The sequence below is a fragment of the Ostrinia furnacalis genome, unplaced genomic scaffold (assembly GCF_004193835.3).
Source record: "Ostrinia furnacalis isolate ACB-3 unplaced genomic scaffold, ASM419383v2 OfSCF0225, whole genome shotgun sequence".
Classification (NCBI taxonomy): Eukaryota; Metazoa; Arthropoda; class Insecta; order Lepidoptera; family Crambidae; genus Ostrinia; species Ostrinia furnacalis.
Genome location: NW_021130464.1, coordinates 124,365 through 142,928, shown reverse-complemented (window position 1 = coordinate 142,928; position 18,564 = coordinate 124,365). Strand labels below are relative to the sequence as shown.

The 18,564-nt window shown below is 40.6% G+C and overlaps 1 protein-coding gene across 1 annotated transcript; it reads right to left on the bottom strand.

Moving 5' to 3' along the window:
* Nucleotides 1-584: 584 nt before the first annotated feature.
* Nucleotides 585-18,050, bottom strand: LOC114357778 (S-phase kinase-associated protein 2). The gene is made up of 13 exons (XM_028311561.1): nucleotides 17,889-18,050; nucleotides 17,653-17,722; nucleotides 15,894-15,968; nucleotides 14,586-14,757; nucleotides 12,471-12,611; nucleotides 11,450-11,606; nucleotides 10,767-10,896; nucleotides 10,057-10,231; nucleotides 7,245-7,335; nucleotides 5,748-5,872; nucleotides 3,806-3,965; nucleotides 1,687-1,806; nucleotides 585-749 (listed from the first exon to the last, which is right to left on the bottom strand). Exons 1-13 carry the CDS (start codon nucleotides 17,954-17,956, stop codon nucleotides 683-685), a joined length of 1,551 nt encoding a protein of 516 aa, XP_028167362.1. The 5' UTR covers nucleotides 17,957-18,050; the 3' UTR covers nucleotides 585-682.
* Nucleotides 18,051-18,564: the final 514 nt, after the last annotated feature.

The following is an 18,564-nucleotide window of genomic DNA, read 5'->3' as shown; positions in this document are numbered from 1 at the left end:
GATAGGCAGGGCCCGCCAATTGCTGGCACAGACTGTGATAGGTGAGGGCTTGTCCGGAATCCGGATTCCCATAGTTCTTCATACTAAGGCGATCGACGGAGCTCAGGGGTTATTTATGTGGGTATTCCTCATCCTTCCGATGAGAGGAGCCCCACATAATCTACCACTTCCCCGCGGGATATCATTTTTTCCCCGAAAAAAAGTGTCATAATTTTTATATGGATAAATTACATAAACTTTACACATTTTTGACGATTTCCTGGTAATTTTAACTAATCTTAACTTTGTATGAATTTAGACTGATTGCCAAAATTTTAAATCAGGTAAAACCACTTTTAACTGATTTTTTGCAGTCAAAAATGATTTAGATAAACGCCCTTGGTCTAAATCATAATCATCTTGGTAATTATGAGTTTTATTTCATTCACATTTATATTTGTAATGCGCCGATTATAATCGGCAGATTTTGCCGAATAGTCGTCACTACTCGGCCGACTACAAATGATGCCGAATAGTCGGCTTTCCCGACTAGTCGGCGACTAGTCGGCCCATCTCTAATTATTATAAGTATTGATTAGTTATTTATTAAATAATATTCAAGTATATATCTCAAAGTAGACTCGCAACAATTTCATGAGACTTAAAATTAAAATAAATATTTACAAATTAGTTTAAATAAATATCAGTCTCGAGTTCGGAGGCCCCAAATCGACGTTCTTCTGGTGCCGACTGTGGGTCGGGCGATGGCGCTGGAATCAAAAATTAATATTTTAGCATCGACATAAATACAGGTCGTCGGTCCACCTTGTGAGTGGATCTCACGCTGTTTTCCTATACGCGGCCTCCACTCCAGAACCTTGCTGCCCCATCGGCCGTCAGTTCTGCGTACTATGTGCCCTGCCCATTGCCACTTCAGCTTGCTAATCCGTCGGGCTATGTCAGCGACTTTAGTTCGTTTACGGATCTCTTCATTTCTGATTCGATCTCGTAAAGAAGCACCGAGCATAGGAAGGCTGGATGCAGGCAAGCCAACCGGTCGTTGTGGAAATCCTTGGGGGAGGCCTTTGTCCAGCAGTGGACGTCATTTGGCTGACAAAGGTGACTGAGTTTCTTCCGCCACTTCTTCTCAGCACCAGCCCATATGTTGTCCCGAAGTGGTGGTAGGGCAAGCTATATTTGGGACGTGTATAAGTGCCCTGGAAAGGGCTGTACTGAATAAACTATTTGAATTTGAAATGGACGAAGCTTAAGCTGTTTGTTCCTAGGGTTGCATGATTTAAATCACGATTTTTATTGCTTGATTTTTTAAATAAAAATCACTGTTTTAAATCAATGACTGAAAATTGAATAAATGAAAGGCTGGGAGTTTATATTAATGTTCGAAAACCATGTTAATACTAGGTGGTTTTGTATGGAGAATCTGAAAAAAATATTTTTTCCATACAAACATATTTGCGATTTTTTAGAAAACCACATAATTTATTTTTTTGGCGGTATTGCCAACTCAATTATACATCAATTGTATGTAAATAAAAATGTTTTCCGTAAGATAAACTAAAGAAATGATCGCAAAACCTAATAAAAATCAAAAAAATCTAATTAATAAAAAAGTCGTGATTTTTTTTTAAATAAATCTGATTTCTTCGATTAAAATAAAAAATCATGATTTTTCCACCCTGTATTTACCTGAACATGAATTGGTTGAGGTGTATCGCGGGCAGCGCCGCTCGCAGCGCGTTCAAGGACGCAGGAGCCAACATGCCCCACACTTCCAGATATTGGAGAGACACCATGCAGCTTAGTTTCCTGATGATAGAGATGGGTAAATTAATAATAGGCTAGTTGCCTAAAAAAATTTTTTAGTCCGTAATGTTTAATATCAAAAAATATTGGACACGTATAATTTTATTTGTCAATCTAACAAATAATTACATAGTTATGAAGTTGCGCACGACGTCACAACGTGCGGCATTTTTAAGCAAGCGTTGACGTCACGGGCCTCTTCTTATGAACTTTGGGGCGCTTTATCTCTTTAAATTTTCATTAGTTTGAAAAAGTGAAAAATACGAGTAGAGTATTTTTTGATAAGTTAACTGACGGACTAATTAAAACTCTTGCTTTTTGACCCAGGCAACATCCCCATTGTATAATTTAGAAATTTGTGTCTAATGTTATGAGACCCGGGACAGTGTGATAGGTCCAGTTCTAGGAGTGGAGACTAGATTGACTTGATGTGGAGACGAAAGTCAAAATTTCTTTATTTGTATAGACTATTAAATAGTGCTTACAAATCGTCAAATATTTCGCTCTTAAGGAGCCTCTACATGTCTCATAATCTTTTTACCCTACCAGTATAAAATATGTCCTGCTGTGGAGATTAGACCTGTAGGCACTAGATGACCTGTTGTGGAGACTATGACCTGCAATGGAGATATTAGAAGACCTTCTGTGGTGACTATATTACCTGCTATGACTCATGTGAGCCACTCTAATGACTGGAGGACCTGCTGTAAACACTCTGATGACGTGCTGTAGTGACTATATGACCTGCTGTCACTCATGTGAGCCACTCTAGTGACTATATGACCTGCCGTCACTCATGTGAGCCACTCTAGTGACTGGATAACTTGTTGTGGGGACTATAATATGACCTGCAGTGACTCATGTGAGCCACTAGTGACTGTATAACCTGCTGTAGAGACTCGGATGGCCTGCTGAGGAGACTATTGATCTGCTGTGACTCATGTGAGTCACTCTAGTGACTGGATAACCTGCTGTGGGGACTAGATAACCTGCTGAAGGGACCATATGACCTGTTGTGACACATGTGAACCACTCTATTACTGGATGACCTCCTGAGAGAACTATATGACCTGCTGTAGTGACTATTTGACCTGCTGTGGGGACTAGATGACCTGCTGGGACTCATATGAGCCACTCTAGTTACTGGATGACCTCCTGAGAGAACTATATGTCCTGCTGTAGTGACTATTTGACCTGCTGTGGGGACTAGATGACGTCTTGGGACTCGTGTGAGCCACTCTAGTGACTGGATAACCTGCTATAAGGACTATATGACCTGCTGTGAGTGACTTGCTAGTAATGACTCACGTGAGCACTCTCGGTGGTAGCAGGTAGCAGCGGCTTAACGCTAGATGTTCCAAGCGGGTGAGCGTCTGTACAGCGCGGACTCCCGGCTCTGACACCCGGGAGCAGTCTGATAGGGCCAGCTCTAGTGGCTGAAGAACTGCTGTAGTGACTACATGACCTGCTATGAGGATTATAATTATGACCTACTGTAGAAACTAGATGACCTGCTGTGACTCGTGTGAACCACTTTAGTGACTGGATGACCTTAGGGACTATATGACCTGCTGTAGTGACTATATGACCTGTTGTGGGGACTATTGACCTACTGTAGGGACTATATGACCTGCTGTAGTGACTATATGACCTGCTGTAGTGACTATATGACCTGCTGTAGTGACTATATGACCAGTTGGTGACACTATATGACCTGCTGTGACTCATGTGAGCCTCACTAGTGACCGGATAACCTTCTGTAGGGTATATTAAGTAATATGACATGCTCTAGTGACTAGATAACCTGCTGTGGACACCTGGATGACCTGCTGTTGACACTATATGACCTTCTATGACTCATGTGAGCCACTCTAGTGACTGGATGAATTACTGTAGACACCTGGATGACCTGTGGACACTATATGTCCTGCTGTGACTCATGTGAGCCACTCTAGTGACTGGATGACCTGCTGTAGTGACTATATGACCTGCTAGGACTTACGTTAACACTCTGGGCGGCAGCAGGTAGCAGCGGCTTAACGCTAGATGTTCCAAACGGGTGAGCGTTTGTACAGCGCGGACTCCCGGCTCTGACACCCGGGAGCAGTCTGATAGGTCTAGTTCAAGCAGGCGAGGGCAGCGCTCCACTAGCTTGATTACCACTGGAAGAGAATTCAATTACCGTTTTTAACAAAGTTACGGTTTAAGAACTTCATTTCTCATAAGAATTAACAATAATTCACTTCCTGAGAAACATTTCAATTTAAATTATTTAAACATAATGAGTGTACAACTAATTACAAACAAAATCAAGGCAACTATCAACATTTTAACAAAAATAAAAATAATGTGACGGTACACAACAAAAAACTTCGAGCCAAAGCATAACGAGTCGCCACACGCCAGTCAACCACGGATGTAATGCGCACTGAGCGAACTTTGTAAATTGGATGCGGCATATTAAATGGATTGGAAAAATAAATGGTTGTATGCAATAAATGTAATTTTAATTGTGTATAGAGAATTTGACGTATTTGTATTAGATTAATTAATAAAATTTAATTGTTATAGATTTTAATTTATTGTTAATAGTATATAATTAAAAATACAGATGTCTAATTTATTGTTATCTCATTTAGTACGTATATTTTTAATATTTTTTTAAAGGAAAACAAAGATTAGGCGTCTTTCACTAAAAAATCAAAAATATTTATTCACTTTAGACCACAAGTGGCACTTATGAAACTTAAAACTTAAACCACCACTAAGAACCACAGGTATTAGGGATAATCAACCGTTAACACGTTCCGACGCGGTACTCCAGTCTACTATGACACTAACAATCTTCATACAAATATTATTTTGCAACAACAAGTCTGCTCTCTATGAAACTCTAATGTAAAATCGACGGTTGTTGCCGTAGTGATTTTTAGATTGATTTTTGTGAAAACGGCGAGACCCGTACTGCCATAATATGAATTCCACTTTTATTGTATAATATGACTTTTTTTTTTGTTTTTTTTTTTTAATATCTTTGGACAATCTCACACAGCGCCATCTAGCCCCAAAGTAAGCAATTAATATGCTTGTGTTATGGGTGCTATTGCTATGCCGTTACCGCGGCGGAACGTGTTAAGGTCCATAGCACACTTATCAACCCGGAAACGGATGAAGATCGAGGCGAGGCGTTTACGTTACGGTGCGGATAAGTGTGCGTTAGGCCCAGAACAGATGGTGAAACGCAACTGCAACGAAACTGCAACTTTCTGATGATTCTTATGAATGAAACTGAAACTGAAAGCTTCAAACTGGTCGCGACATGTGTNTGGTTTTACAAAGGTAATACGATAGAGAATAATACAAAACAATAAAAACTACCTGTTATAGGGGCATTTTTTGGAGAAATTTATCAAATAACCAAAAAAACACGAATTTTTAAGCAGATTTTTTTCAAAAAGTATCATTTTTTATTATTTGTTGAAATTTTTTGTGTATTGTATGTATTTTTTTAGTATTGCCTGTTATTTAGCATTATTACTATTTTTATTTTATCAGGATATACCGCTTAGTTTAAAAGTTATTACGTTTTCTTTACAATAAGTAATTGGAAGAAAAAAAATTCCATAAAAAATTAAAAAAAAATCTCAAAAAAAAATTGACAACTTTTTTGTCGATAAAAATAGGTCTAGTTTCATCTATTTTCATATGTACACTTTAACGTGACTCACACTGTATATAAAAGAAAGTCGTGTTAGTTACTCCACTTATAACTCAAGAACGGCTGAACCGATTTTGCTGAAAATTGTCAGGGAGGTAGTTTAGAGCCAGGAGAAGGACATAGGATACTTTTTATCCCGTTCGAAATTAAAAAAAAGTCTGCTTATTTATTGCCATTAAGGCGGAACAAAGTTCGCCGGGTCAGCTAGTTCTGTAATATAACTCACTTTCATTGGTCATAATTCTAGAGCCGCCCACGTTAAGTCGCTGCAGCTTCGGCGGCAGCATCGTGACTAAAATCTCCAGCGTCTCTTCGCTGAGGTTACACCACGATATGTTCAGGGATTGGAGGCTGGAAAGAAAAAGAAATAATATTATTTTCTGCAAATAGGCTTTTATAAAGCGCTTTTACACGTCCCAGTAGTATTACTTTAAGCCTTATCTAACTTATGGTGATGCAAATGAATATCTACTTTAACCAAACCACTGCTTCGGGACGATAAATGTGCCAGTGCTGAGATAAAATTAGATTCTTACAAAGAGAAAGATTTGATTGTTTGTAATGAATAGACTCCAAAATACTGGACCGATTAAAAAATATTTCACTTCTTTCACCATTAGAATTTGCAACTGTCCACATAGCATGCCGTGGCAGCCTATAATTAAGATAACACTTAGTTCTAAGCACTTTTAGTTATAGTAATTCCATGTATGCGTGTTTGTCTTGTTGGTTGTCCTAATAAATAAAATAAATAAATAAAATAGAATACTATATTTTATTACATAATGCGGTTCGAAGGTTCGATCCTCAATCACTATACTATTGTGGTGAACACACTCACTCGTAAGGACATAATTTAAGTATCTTAAGGTTCAGCCAAATCAACGCGTGCAACTTGCGTGCGCGATGGCGATCTGATGTCGTGTATGAATTTGTAGCAATAAGTTCACATCAACGCGTCCGTACGCGTTCGTTTGGCTGAATTTCATTCAATCATCTACATTTACCTTTTGACATTGTAAATTTATTAAACTGAAATATTAATACATTAATTTGATTTGTGACATTGTATGTTAAATAATAATCTGACTGATAAAATATTTGTACGTCTGCTTGTAGGCTGAATACATGGCAATCATATTAGCTACTAGCGGCCGCCCGCGACTTCGTACGCGTGAATCCCGTTTTACCCCCTTCATCTATCTATCTTACGCGGTTTAGATTTTTTCATACAAATGTTTTTTCCCGCTAACTCCCGTTCCCGTGGGAATTTTGCAATATCCTGTTGTAACTAAGTTTTAAGTTTACTAAGGTACCTGCATGCCAAATTTCAAGCGTCTAACTTAAGCGGTTTACATTTTTCATACAAAAGGATTTTCCCGCTAATTCCTGTTCCCGTGGGAATTCCTAAGTATCCTATAACCTGCCCAGGAGTATGAAGAATAATTGTAGCAAGTTTCGTTAAAATCCGTCGAGGAACATACAAACAGACGGACAGACAGACAGACAGACAGACAAAAATTTTACTGATTGCATTTTTGGCATCAGTATCGATCACTAATCACCCCCTGATAGTTATTTTGAAAATATATTTCATGTACAGAATTGACCTCTCTACAGATTTATTATAAGTATAGATAAGATCTGCTTTGTAAAACGAGCATGTAATTATGTATTCTAGCAAATAAATTATTGAATTTGAATTTTCTGAAGCTTTACTTACCCAGGACATCCTGTTAAAATTGCAGTTAATCCGTCTTCTAAGATCCCTTGCGCCATCGTCACGTTTAATGTTTCTAAATTGCTACATTTACCTGGAACAACAAAAATATTTTTAATGCTGTTGAAACATTGTTAAACAAATAAATAAAATAATATGGGATGCAAACATACTTTGGCTTGCCAGAGAGTTCTAAACACTGAGCTACCGAGATTCGTCATCATCATTTCAGCCCCAGGACGTCCACTGCTGAACATAGGCCTCCCCCAATGACTTCCACATCGCACGGTTGGTAGCGGCCTGCATCCAGCGCCTTCCTGCTACCTTTATGGGTAGCATTTAAGAAATGAAGAGACGGTCGAGACTGGTGATATTCTATGGTAGTGATTATGATTGATGGTGATGATTTACCAAGTAGCTGGCTGGCTGGTTCACTCGTCATGTCTGTGAACAGGCGCTGCTTTCGGGGACTGGTCAATCCAAGTTATTCCAATTTATGTATGCGAGTCATTTCTACTAGTATTTAAGTGTGTAATCTGTAAGTCTAGATATTAGCACGTCACTACCTTGTTTAATATACCACGCAATTTTGTATACCCATTCTTATAAGATACACTATACAAGAATGCATGGTAAATTCAGTGAACTGCTCCTGAATCGAATTAAAATATTTCTATTTATTTATATTAACCGGCAGACAGTGGTGACTGAGTTTGATGCGGCGCTTCTTCTCAGCACTTGCCAAATGTTGGTCTCGAAGCGCTGGTAGGGTAAAAAGATTATGAGACATGTAGAGGCTCCTTAAGAGCAAAATGACGATTTGTAAGAACTATTTATTAGTCTAAACAAATAAAGAAATTTTGACTTTGACTTTGAGCTCACAACTCCTACCTTTTGACTGTATCACTGCCAACTCACTAGGTGGACCGACTAGCTAGTCTTCGCTTGCACGATCTGTCTTTCTATCTGGTGATGATAATGAAAATGATGATTTGATTTCGCTTCTATCTTTCTCTCTGGTTTGATCTACAGTTATGATGATGAAAATGGTGATGACTTACCAATAAGCTCATACATAAGTCTGTCCTACCTAAAACTGTACTTTAATCTTAAATTCTGAAATTCTGAAGTCTGAATCTAAAGTGATGATGATGATGATGACTATAATCAAGTCTAGTCTAATCTGTTACCGACGTTCTAGTATAGAACGTGCGTCAAGGGACTAGAATCTAGCTTATTATTCTATGGTGAAACTTGGATGATGATGATGAGTATGGTGATGACTATAATCAACTCTAGTCTAATCTGTCAACGACTTTCTAGAGTCTAAAACTAGACCCTAGACGCTTATTAAGTCTATGTTGGAACTTGGATGATGATGATGATGATGACTTACCAATTAACTCAATGGCTCGCAATTGTTAACGGCGCTCTAGAGACAATAAGGGACTAATGCTGGAAAATATAGTGATGATTGGTGATGATGATGGTAATGACTTACCAATAAGCTCATAAGTCCTGCCTTTTGATTGTGTCACTATCAACAGCAGCGAATATTAGTCAAATTCTGTCAGTGATGATGATGATGATGACGACTTATCGATGAGTTTACAAGCCCTACCTTTTGACAGTATCATTGTCAACAATGCTTGACGCTTTTTAAGTCTATGTTGGAACTTGGATGATGATGATGGTGATGACTATAATCAACTTTGGTCTTATCTGTTAACGTCATTCTAGACCCTTGATGCTTATAAAGTCTATGTTAGAACTTGATGATGATGACTTAACGATAAGTAAACACGCTAGCACAGAATAATAATAAGTACTACGTACAGAAGTTTTACTTCGCGAAGGTATTTAAAAAATGTATGCTCAATGTCATTAACAATATGGTGTAATTTAGCCTGTCTCAAGAGTCAAGCACCAATTTGTTGACAAACGTCAGTGATCGGCACTGCGCCGAAGCCATAGGGCCGACTTCGGTAAAATGATGTGACGTGAGGTGCCAAACTGCGGAAAATGGCGGATGATGATGATGATGACTCACCGATAAGAACACACGTGCTAGTCTCCACCTGCACGCTCTCCAAGCTAAGTTTCTTCAGTCCCGTGCAGCGAGCCAAGAGACAATCTAGAGTTTTGAGGTCTATGGTGCTTATGCTCAGGTCTAAGTATTGCTAAAGCCCGTAGAATTTCGTCCAATGACCCCAAGCTACCCATCCTTATCGCTCGCGCGTAATTATGTTGCTGTCGCGCTCGCACATTCACTGCGGGCGCCCGTCGCACAGTCGCGACAGCAATATAATTACGCGCGAGCGATAAGGATGGGTAGCTTGGGGTCATTGGACAAAATTCTACGTGCTCACAGACGGGGCTTTAGGTATTGCTAGTTTCTTCAAACACGTGCAGCTTCTATAGTGATGATATTGATGATGAGGGTAATGACTTACCGATGAGCTCTTAAGTGTTAGTCTTCACTTGCACACTTGATTTCTCTCTGGCCAAATCTATGGTGATGATGATGGTGATGACTTACCGATGAGCTCTAATCCTACTTTTTGACTGTGTCACTGTCAACAGCAGTCGATGCTAGTCAAATCTCCAGTGATGATTACGATGATAAGGGTGATGACTTACTTAGCTCATAAGTCCGTCCGTTATCTTAAATTCTGAAGTCTGTATCTAAAGTGATGATGATGATGATGACTATAATCAACTTTGGCCTTATCTGTTAACGACATTCTAGACCCTTGACGCTTATAAGGTCTATGGTGGAACTTGGATGATGATGATGATGATGGTGATGACTTACCGATAAGAACACACGTGCTAGTCTCCACCTGCACGCTCTCCAAGCTAAGTTTCTTCAGTCCCGTGCAGCGAGCCAATAGACAATCCAGAGTTTTGAGGTCTATGGTGCTCATGCTGAGGTCTAAGTATTGGATTCTACATGACGAAGGTGGTGTGGTTGGATGCCATTCTCCTATCTGAAATCAAATTTAAGTAATTTTATTTTCAGAATAAATATCACGATAATTTTCAATATCAATTTTGACCCCATTCTATAAGCATATTTTTTATAACAGTTCCGGTAGTAAAAACTCAATTTTAAATCAATTATTAGAGTAGGCGCACACCGTTGATTTTTAGTTGGCCGATAGTTGTGCCCGATTTTAATTTGTATGAAGAATCGGCCAAATCGAATCGGCGTAGTGTGCGCACTCCCATACATGCCCATACTGATCAACTGCCCGACTAAACTATCGGCCGACGAATAATCAACGGTGTGCGCCTACTCTTAAGGTAATTGGTTGATTTGTAATTGATAAAAAGTTTGTCAATTGGCAAAATAGTGACGTAGCAAACACAGCTATTATGGTTCATTGTTATAAGCCCGTGTTCACCATCAATCCCTAATTTTTAAGTGACCCTTTTGAAAACAAAATTCAGGTGATAGGGGTCACTTAAAAATTATAGATTGATGGTGAAAACGGACATAATACCTTATTTATCAACACTCACCTCTGAACTAGCGAGCCTTACTATGACTGGTTTTCGGTCTAGAATTTTGCCTAGCGCGTCCTTATTAAGTGTTTTGTTGCCTAGATCTAGCCTTTGCCACAGGGTCTCGTCGCACGCCACTCTATGCCACCTGGAAGTAAATAATATTTCATAGTTATTACTTATTAGCTGACCCGGCGAACTCTGTTCCGCCTTAAAGGCAATAAATAAGCAAATCTTTCCTTGTTTGCTCACTGTTTAGACCTACCCTGGACTACGACAAACATTTTAACACCAAAATCAGCTCAATCGGCCCAGCCGTTCTCGAGTTTTAATCAGACTAACAAACATCAAATTCATTTTTATTTATATAGATTAGGATTTTATCTTATTAATATCATCATCAGGACATAACATAGGTCCTCTTAATTGATGTTTATTGTCCGTGGTGCATATCTATTCATAAGGTTACTAAACTTATACATTTGTTTGTCACCTGTCATCCGCTTGGCAATGGAGGGAAGTCGACCCTTAACTTCGAACTCCTATGTTCTTCTGATTAATTTCGTTCCGGTCCAATGACAATTTAACTTTCCCCCGGGACAAACTTGGCCTTCACTGGTTGGGTGACGGTCAAACTGTAGATCCTGGCTACACAGGAGTTGCAGGTGGGAACGAGAGGTGGGAATAGTCAAAAATTTTACCTTTTGCAAACCAGCATACAATGAGCCAAGGTTCTCTTCGGTAGCCATCTAAACACGCTGAGGATCATTTCGTCGGACAGTACGTTGAAGGTGTCTTCGCCAGACGGCTCGCACTTGGTTCTTCTGTTGATTATGAGCTCTTCTTCTTGGCCAAGAGCTGGAAATGAGGGTAGATTTTAGAGAAAGCTGATTTTTTTTCTAATCTATTTTAAAGTTAGGTATAATGTCGGGCATAGATTGGGCAGTACAGTAGAATCTTGATAACTCGAATGTCAAGGGAAACCAAAAAAAATTCGAGATAGCAAGTTTTCGACTTAACAAGAATTTCGAGATATGAAGAGTTAACTCATCAAATTTCGACATAAAAAGCTGAGCCAAGTAACCAAAAGTGACCAAAAATGAAGAAACATAACATCTGTGTTTCTTAGACATTAGAAAGTTTATTGAATGTATTCATTCCTTGCACGTGTGCAAAACAAAAACAATAGATAAGAGGCCCCGAGCCCCGAACATTCCTTTTTGATTTTATTGCCACGAGTTTTGAGCTCCGGGAATCCCGAGTAAGAAATCATTATATTTTATGAACTTCGACTTACTGAGGTAGGTATTTGCAGTTCGAGTTACTGAGTATTGAAATGTACGAGTAATGCCTCACAAGGTTCGAGTTATCAAGATTCTACTGTATTTGAAATTGAAAAAGCTAGTAATACAAGTTAGTTAGTATAGAAGTACTAGCGGCCGCCTGCGACTTCGTAAAATCCGTTCTTAGCAGATGTCTTAACACCCTATAAAGAACTTTCCTACCAATTTCAAGTTTGTAGATGTTCCTGAGATTTCAAGATTCTTCTTCTTTTCGTGTCGACAACAAACCTACGCTCGCACACTCACTGCGGGCGCGCGTCGCACAGTCGCGACAGCAATATAATTACGCGCGAGCGATAAGGATGGGTAGCTTGGGGTCATTGGACAAAATTCTACGCGCTCACAGACCGGGCTTTATACGTATACATCATATACTCACGTGTATAGAAGCTGTGTTTCCTGTCCACACAGCTGAACTCTTGTGGCGCGCTGGTGACTTGCGCTAAAGGCGTTTCCTCGTCAATCAGGTATTCCTCTAGAAGTGTAGTCTCTAGGACTTCTGTTGGTTGGAGGGGACGAGCTGTGGACAATGGACAAAGTACTTTGAGTTGTTTTGAAAGAATCAAATCAAATATTATTGTTGCATAATGTAGGTACTATCGGCAACAGTGTTAACTGCCCATTGCAGGTCATGTCGTCTCGTTCTATCGCAAAGAATCACCATTTGATAAGAGCGAGAGCAAAAACGGAAATGGATAGTTAACACTGTGGCCGTGTAGGCATACAGGTCACTCAATAAAATATTGTTCAGCTACATCATACCATATCGGCATGCAACAGAATAATTTTTTCATGATTCAAAAAATTATACTAAGCAATTAATTAACAAGAACGAATGAAGAACGCGATAAGTTTATTTAGCCAAATAGTTCATGACACCCATAGTGGTCAATAAGTTCGCTTGTTACAATTGGAATAAGGTTGTGTCGTCAACTTTTTGATCACGAGATCTAGCGCTTATAACTGAGTCAGTGTCTGAGATGCGGAGAAGCACGGGGATGTTTTGTGACGTCAAACGTCAGCGAGACTTCAGATCTCCTTTTTCACGTCAAACTTATGACCTGCCCCCCTAAGTCAGTACCTGGGTATGAGTTGCCCGTCCTAGGTCAGAGGCTGGGTATGACTTGCCCCCCTCCCCTCCTAAAGTATGACTTGTCTCACCTTTCTCGGCGCTCCTAGGGCTCTTAGCCTTGGAAGGCCCAGGGCTAGGGCTGCATACCTTCCCGCGAGGACTCTTGGGGACGGACTTGCACGGTGACGTCACCAACACGTTCGGTTTTACTTGTATTAAGTCGCCTAAAAGCGGTACAGTCGCTTTGAGGGAGCTAAGTCCCCCCTTAGGCCAGAAGCTGGGTATGACCCTCCCTCCTCCAGACCAGAAACTGGGTATGACCTGCCCCCCCTATATGCCGGACCCTGAGTATGACTTGCACCCCCTAGGCCAGTAGCTGAGTCTGACTTGCCATCCCCCCCCCTCCTAGGTCAGAACCTGGGTATGATGAATCCCCCCAGGTCAGAAGCTAGGTATGACTTGCCCCCCCCCCCCAGGTCAGAACCTGGGTGACATGCAATCTCCCCTTAGGTCAAAAACTGGGAATGACTTGCCCCCCCCCAGGCCAGAAGCTGAATATATACAAATGAGTAGGTCATCTTCATAGAAACGCACCGAATACGTATGCGGCGCGCACGCACACACTGACAAAATTCAGCGCACCTCCTCGCTAAGCCACGATAAATTTTTATTTTTATAGTATTTACTCTGGTGTTACTGGGTATGATTTGCCTCACCTTTCTCTGCGCTCCTCGGGCTCTTGGCCTTGGAAGGGCCAGGGCTGGGGCTGCACACCTTCCCGCGAGGACTCTTGGGGACGGACTTGCACGGTGACGTCACCAACACGTTCTCTATGTCCCGTGGCGACATCTATCGACGCGCTTCTACAGCTGGGTCTGACTTGCTGTTTATGATTTTAATCCCCCTACCCCCTAGGTCAGAACCTGGGTATGACTTCCCTCCTCCCCTAGGTCAGAACCTGGGTATGACTTCCCTCCTCCCCTAGGTCAGAACCTGGGTATGACTTCCCTCCTCCCCTAGGTCAGAACCTGGGTATGACCTGCCCCTCCTAAGTCAGAACCTGGGTATGACATGCTCCCTCTAGGCCAGAATCTGGGTATGACCCCCCTTCTCCAGACCAGAAGCTGGGTATGACCTGCCCCCCCCAGGTCAGAAGCTGAGTCTGACTTGCCCCCCTCCCCCCAGGTCAGAAGTACATGGGTAAGACTGTCCCCCCCTAGGCTAGAAGCGAAGTATGACTTGCCCCCCCCCCCTCCCTCCTAATGTATGATTTGTCTCACCGTTGCCCCCCAAGGCTTAAAGCTGGGTATGACCTGTCCCCCCTCGGTCAGAACCTGGGTATGACTTGCCCTCTCTAGGCCAGAAGCTATGTATGACCTGCGACCTGCCCCCTAGTTGCCCCCCTCCCCCCTAATATATGACTTGTCTCACCTTTCTCCGTACTCCTAGGGCTCTTGGCCTTGGAAGGCCCAGGACTGGGGCTGCACACCTTCCCGCGAGGACTCTTGGGGACGGACTTGCACGGTGACGTCACCAACACGTTCGGATTCACGTTTTCTATGTCCCGTTTCCTCTTCAATGTTTTGTGTGAGTGCTGGGGACAATAACATATGTAATAAGATTTTAAAAAACTGTCTTCTAGGTTGTCTGGAAGAAAACGCTTTATAATTCACTAGCTTTCCGCCCGCGGCTTCGCCCGCGTGGAATTTTGTCTGTCACAGAAAAACTTTATCGCGCGCGTCCCTGTTTCAAAAACCGGGATAAAAACTATCCTATGTTCTTTCCCGGGACTCAAACTATCTCTATGCCAAATTTCATCAAAATCGGTTGCGAGGTTTAAGCGGGAAAGCGTAACAGACAGACAGACAGACAGACAGACAGAGTTACTTTCGCATTTATAATATTAGTTGGGATTTATTCATTGCATTATTTGATGTTAAATTGTAGGTGTCTTAGAGCGAAACATGTACCCTGCTTGGGCATTGCAATGTCAATAGTAGGCATTAGTTACATAATATTACAATCATGCAGTACAGTTTTAAAGATCCAAACATTGCGAATTATAGCGATAAGCGCTCCTGCACACGACGCCGCCGCTTCGCACTGTTTATACGCGCCGAGTAAAGCCCGCTGCCGCGCCATAGATGACCCACGCTGAACTGTCCCACCAAACTCAATGACAGGGGGCGCTACCATCGTTCAACTATATGGTTTCCAACATGGCAAAAATCGGAACCAGCGATCCGGTATTGAGGGTGGCGCCCCACTGTCAATGTCATGCATAGGACAATTCAGTATTTTGGAACTATATGAACAGTGTAGGGGCGTAGCGGCGGCGCGGTGGCGGCGTCGTGTGCAGGAGCGCTAAGACTACCTAAATTGTAATTTTGTATAATTATTTATCTTCCTTATCTTGTCTTGTATGGGGTGGCGCGGGGTGCGGGGAGTGTGATCCGACCAATCCGAGCGTAATTGTTGGCATTGGCAGCGTTGCAATTCGATTGTTGTCCGTGAGTACGCGCGCACACTACAATGATGACGTTCGGATCAAACTCCCCGCACCCTGCGCAATCGAGAGCAAAAATTGGTGGAGCGCGTCCGAGTGGATGGAACGAACTCATACTCTATGCCCGTAATATACATATTATTAAATGCCGAAAGGCATTAAGTCCGCCTTATATACACCGTTCTATGTGCATGTAAGTTTAAAATAAAATAAATAATACTTACACCACTGTTGAGTACATCGCACAGGCCCTCAAGCTCATCTGGTTCTAGTAAGCTGACCCCCATTTCTTGGAGAACCTGGAAATGGAGTAATAATGTTTATTTGGATTTCGGCATTTTAAAAAGACGAATATTAAACTTATTTATTTAATAGTGTGAAAAAATGTACTGCCTCAGGTGAAAATTGAACCAACTTTTCTTTCATGACAGAATAAACGAATTACAAAATTAAAACTGACTCCAAAACTTTTCTGTATTTTATTGAGTCAAATACTACTATTTTTATTTTCAGAGTAGTACCAGCCAAAATTAAGAAACTCCCAAAATCACAATTATCAAGAATAGCAAACTTCCTTTTTACCTGACTGAATTGAAATTAAATAGTTTATCAATAGGCTCTTTCCAAGAGCACTTATACACATCGCAAATATAGCTTGCCCTACCACCACTTCGGGACAACATATGGGCTGGTGCTGAGAAGAAGTGGGGGACCTTGGTCAGCCTCTTTTTCATTGTTCCTACTATTCTCTGTTTCTTTGTGTTTTAAGTTGGTTAAAAATGCATTGACACCAATACAGTACAGAGTGCAATGGCCATACAAAATTGCTGGTATGTGCAAATTAATATTAAAATCATGACTGATGTAATAATTTGCTTGCTAATTCAAGTTTTTTAACCAGGTCATGTTAGGAATTTTGTACACCACACAAAAAAGAAAGAAATATACAAAAGAAACGGCACAGTTTAGGAGATTAAAATGCACATGCAATCTTCTGTTCTACTAATGCATTAATCTTAAAACTGTAGCATCTTAAGAATTTGAAAATTTACATGCTAGTTGTGTAGAACTTCAATATAAATGCTGTGACATCTTATCTAGGTCTTTGGAACAAAAATATATAGTTTGACAAGGATTTTAAGGACAAATAGACTACTTTTCCGTGAACATATAACTTGAAAGGGGTGAAATAGGGGAGGCGTTTCTTGGAACTATGTTTGTATAAAATCCATCATATCTCTTGCTAAGTAGGTTTAATATGAAAATTCACATGAAATCATCTGGCACATACTTTTACACTTGTACCTGTGTACCTTTTGCACCTGTAACATCATCATAATCATTTCAGCTATAGGATGAGGAACATAGGCCTCCTCCAATGATCATCTTATGTATTTTGAAAAGTTACAGGTGCTATTGTAAAATAAAATTGTGATTCTGTTTATCTTTGCACATGCTTTTGGTAAGAAATAAGTGTTTAGAATTGAAAATCAAAGACTAGGGCAGACAGAAATACGTGGGCGAAGTCGCGGGCAGAAACTAATGCATATTAAACAAGAAGTCATATCAGGATGACAGTAACACCAGACTAGAAAGAAAATCTTGAAAACATCAGCTAGGTGTTTTGTAGCTGATATTGTGAACTTCGTTGGGAATTATTGAACATAAATTTGACAATGTATAGTGAGGATATGTGTAATAAAGCTTACGTAAAGAAGTAGTTCAAAACCATACGGTTTAATGCCATACCTTCGGAGAAATTCCTTGCATTTCCACACTGTAACTGACGTACGTACGACTTTCTATGCTTATTTTTAGAAAATACACGATTATCTCAGCGTTATTTGGTTGCTAGATCGTTACGAGACTCAATACGTAATGTAACACAGTAATTTAGTAGAATTCCGCCAAATTATAACTAAATAATCACGTCATAACCAAAAAATAAGCGGTAAAAAAGAGCGGGAAGAAATGTCATGTTACCTCCTGATCCGTCCTCCGATCCATGAGACTCCAGCTTTTTCGCGACGAGTTGTCCAATCTTGGACGTTTTCTGCAATTTTCACCACATTTTAATTAAAATTATGCCATTTAATGCGGAAAAACTGAAAATTACGACGCTGATCTATTGCCGCCTTTTTAACTTTGGCGCCCGAAATCAGCTGTCAACCGAACAGGTGTTTTCGCCATCAAATTTCTGACATAAATATTGGACAAACCTGGGACTATCGCACTCCTCGAAGTGGCTGGGTGATGGGAAATCGTCATCAGGTTTTTGTGCACTCATTGCGATAAATAAATTAATATTTTGTCCACACGAAATTTACTCCGCAGCAACCAATGTCATTACCGCACAAACGTCAAAAATGATAATGACATGCCGTAATCAGGGTTGCCAGATATCAGCTAACTCAAATCGCCTAATTTTTCCTACCGAGTAGCCTAAATCGCCTAATATATTTTTTTTCCTGAAGTAGCCTAATTCGCCTAACATTTTGAGGTAAGTATACAAAAATACATGTCAAATCGACACATTAATGACAAACAGCTGTTTATCTCTTTCTAACTTACCCATGGTGACGTATGAAAAAAGAGACAAGTAGATAATGTTTGGTCAGCCTACTCATTATGGCAACATTTTTATGTGACGTCACTAACTACCTGACTCGTGCCGAGTACACACAAGATTTAAGAAATCAACGTGGCTGCAATATAGACAATCAGCTGACAACTACACATACGCACACACACACACGCACACACACACACACAAACACACAATTTCAATTGAAATTGAAAGCCAACTCAATTATTAGGAATATCGAATTGTTCTAGAGAGGTTTTATGAATTATTGGATAACTAGCTTTTGCCCGCGGCTTCACCCGCGTGAAATT

Coding starts and splice junctions, on each gene's coding strand:
- LOC114357778 (XM_028311561.1), bottom strand. CDS start 17,956: ATGAGTGCACAAAAACCTGATGACGATTTCCCATCACCCAGCCACTTC. Junction 10,232..10,766: donor TAAGGCTCGCTAGTTCAGAG/GTGAGTGTTGAT, acceptor ATTTGATTTCAG/ATAGGAGAATGGCATCCAAC. Junction 3,966..5,747: donor TAGAATTATGACCAATGAAA/GTGAGTTATATT, acceptor ATTCTCTTCCAG/TGGTAATCAAGCTAGTGGAG.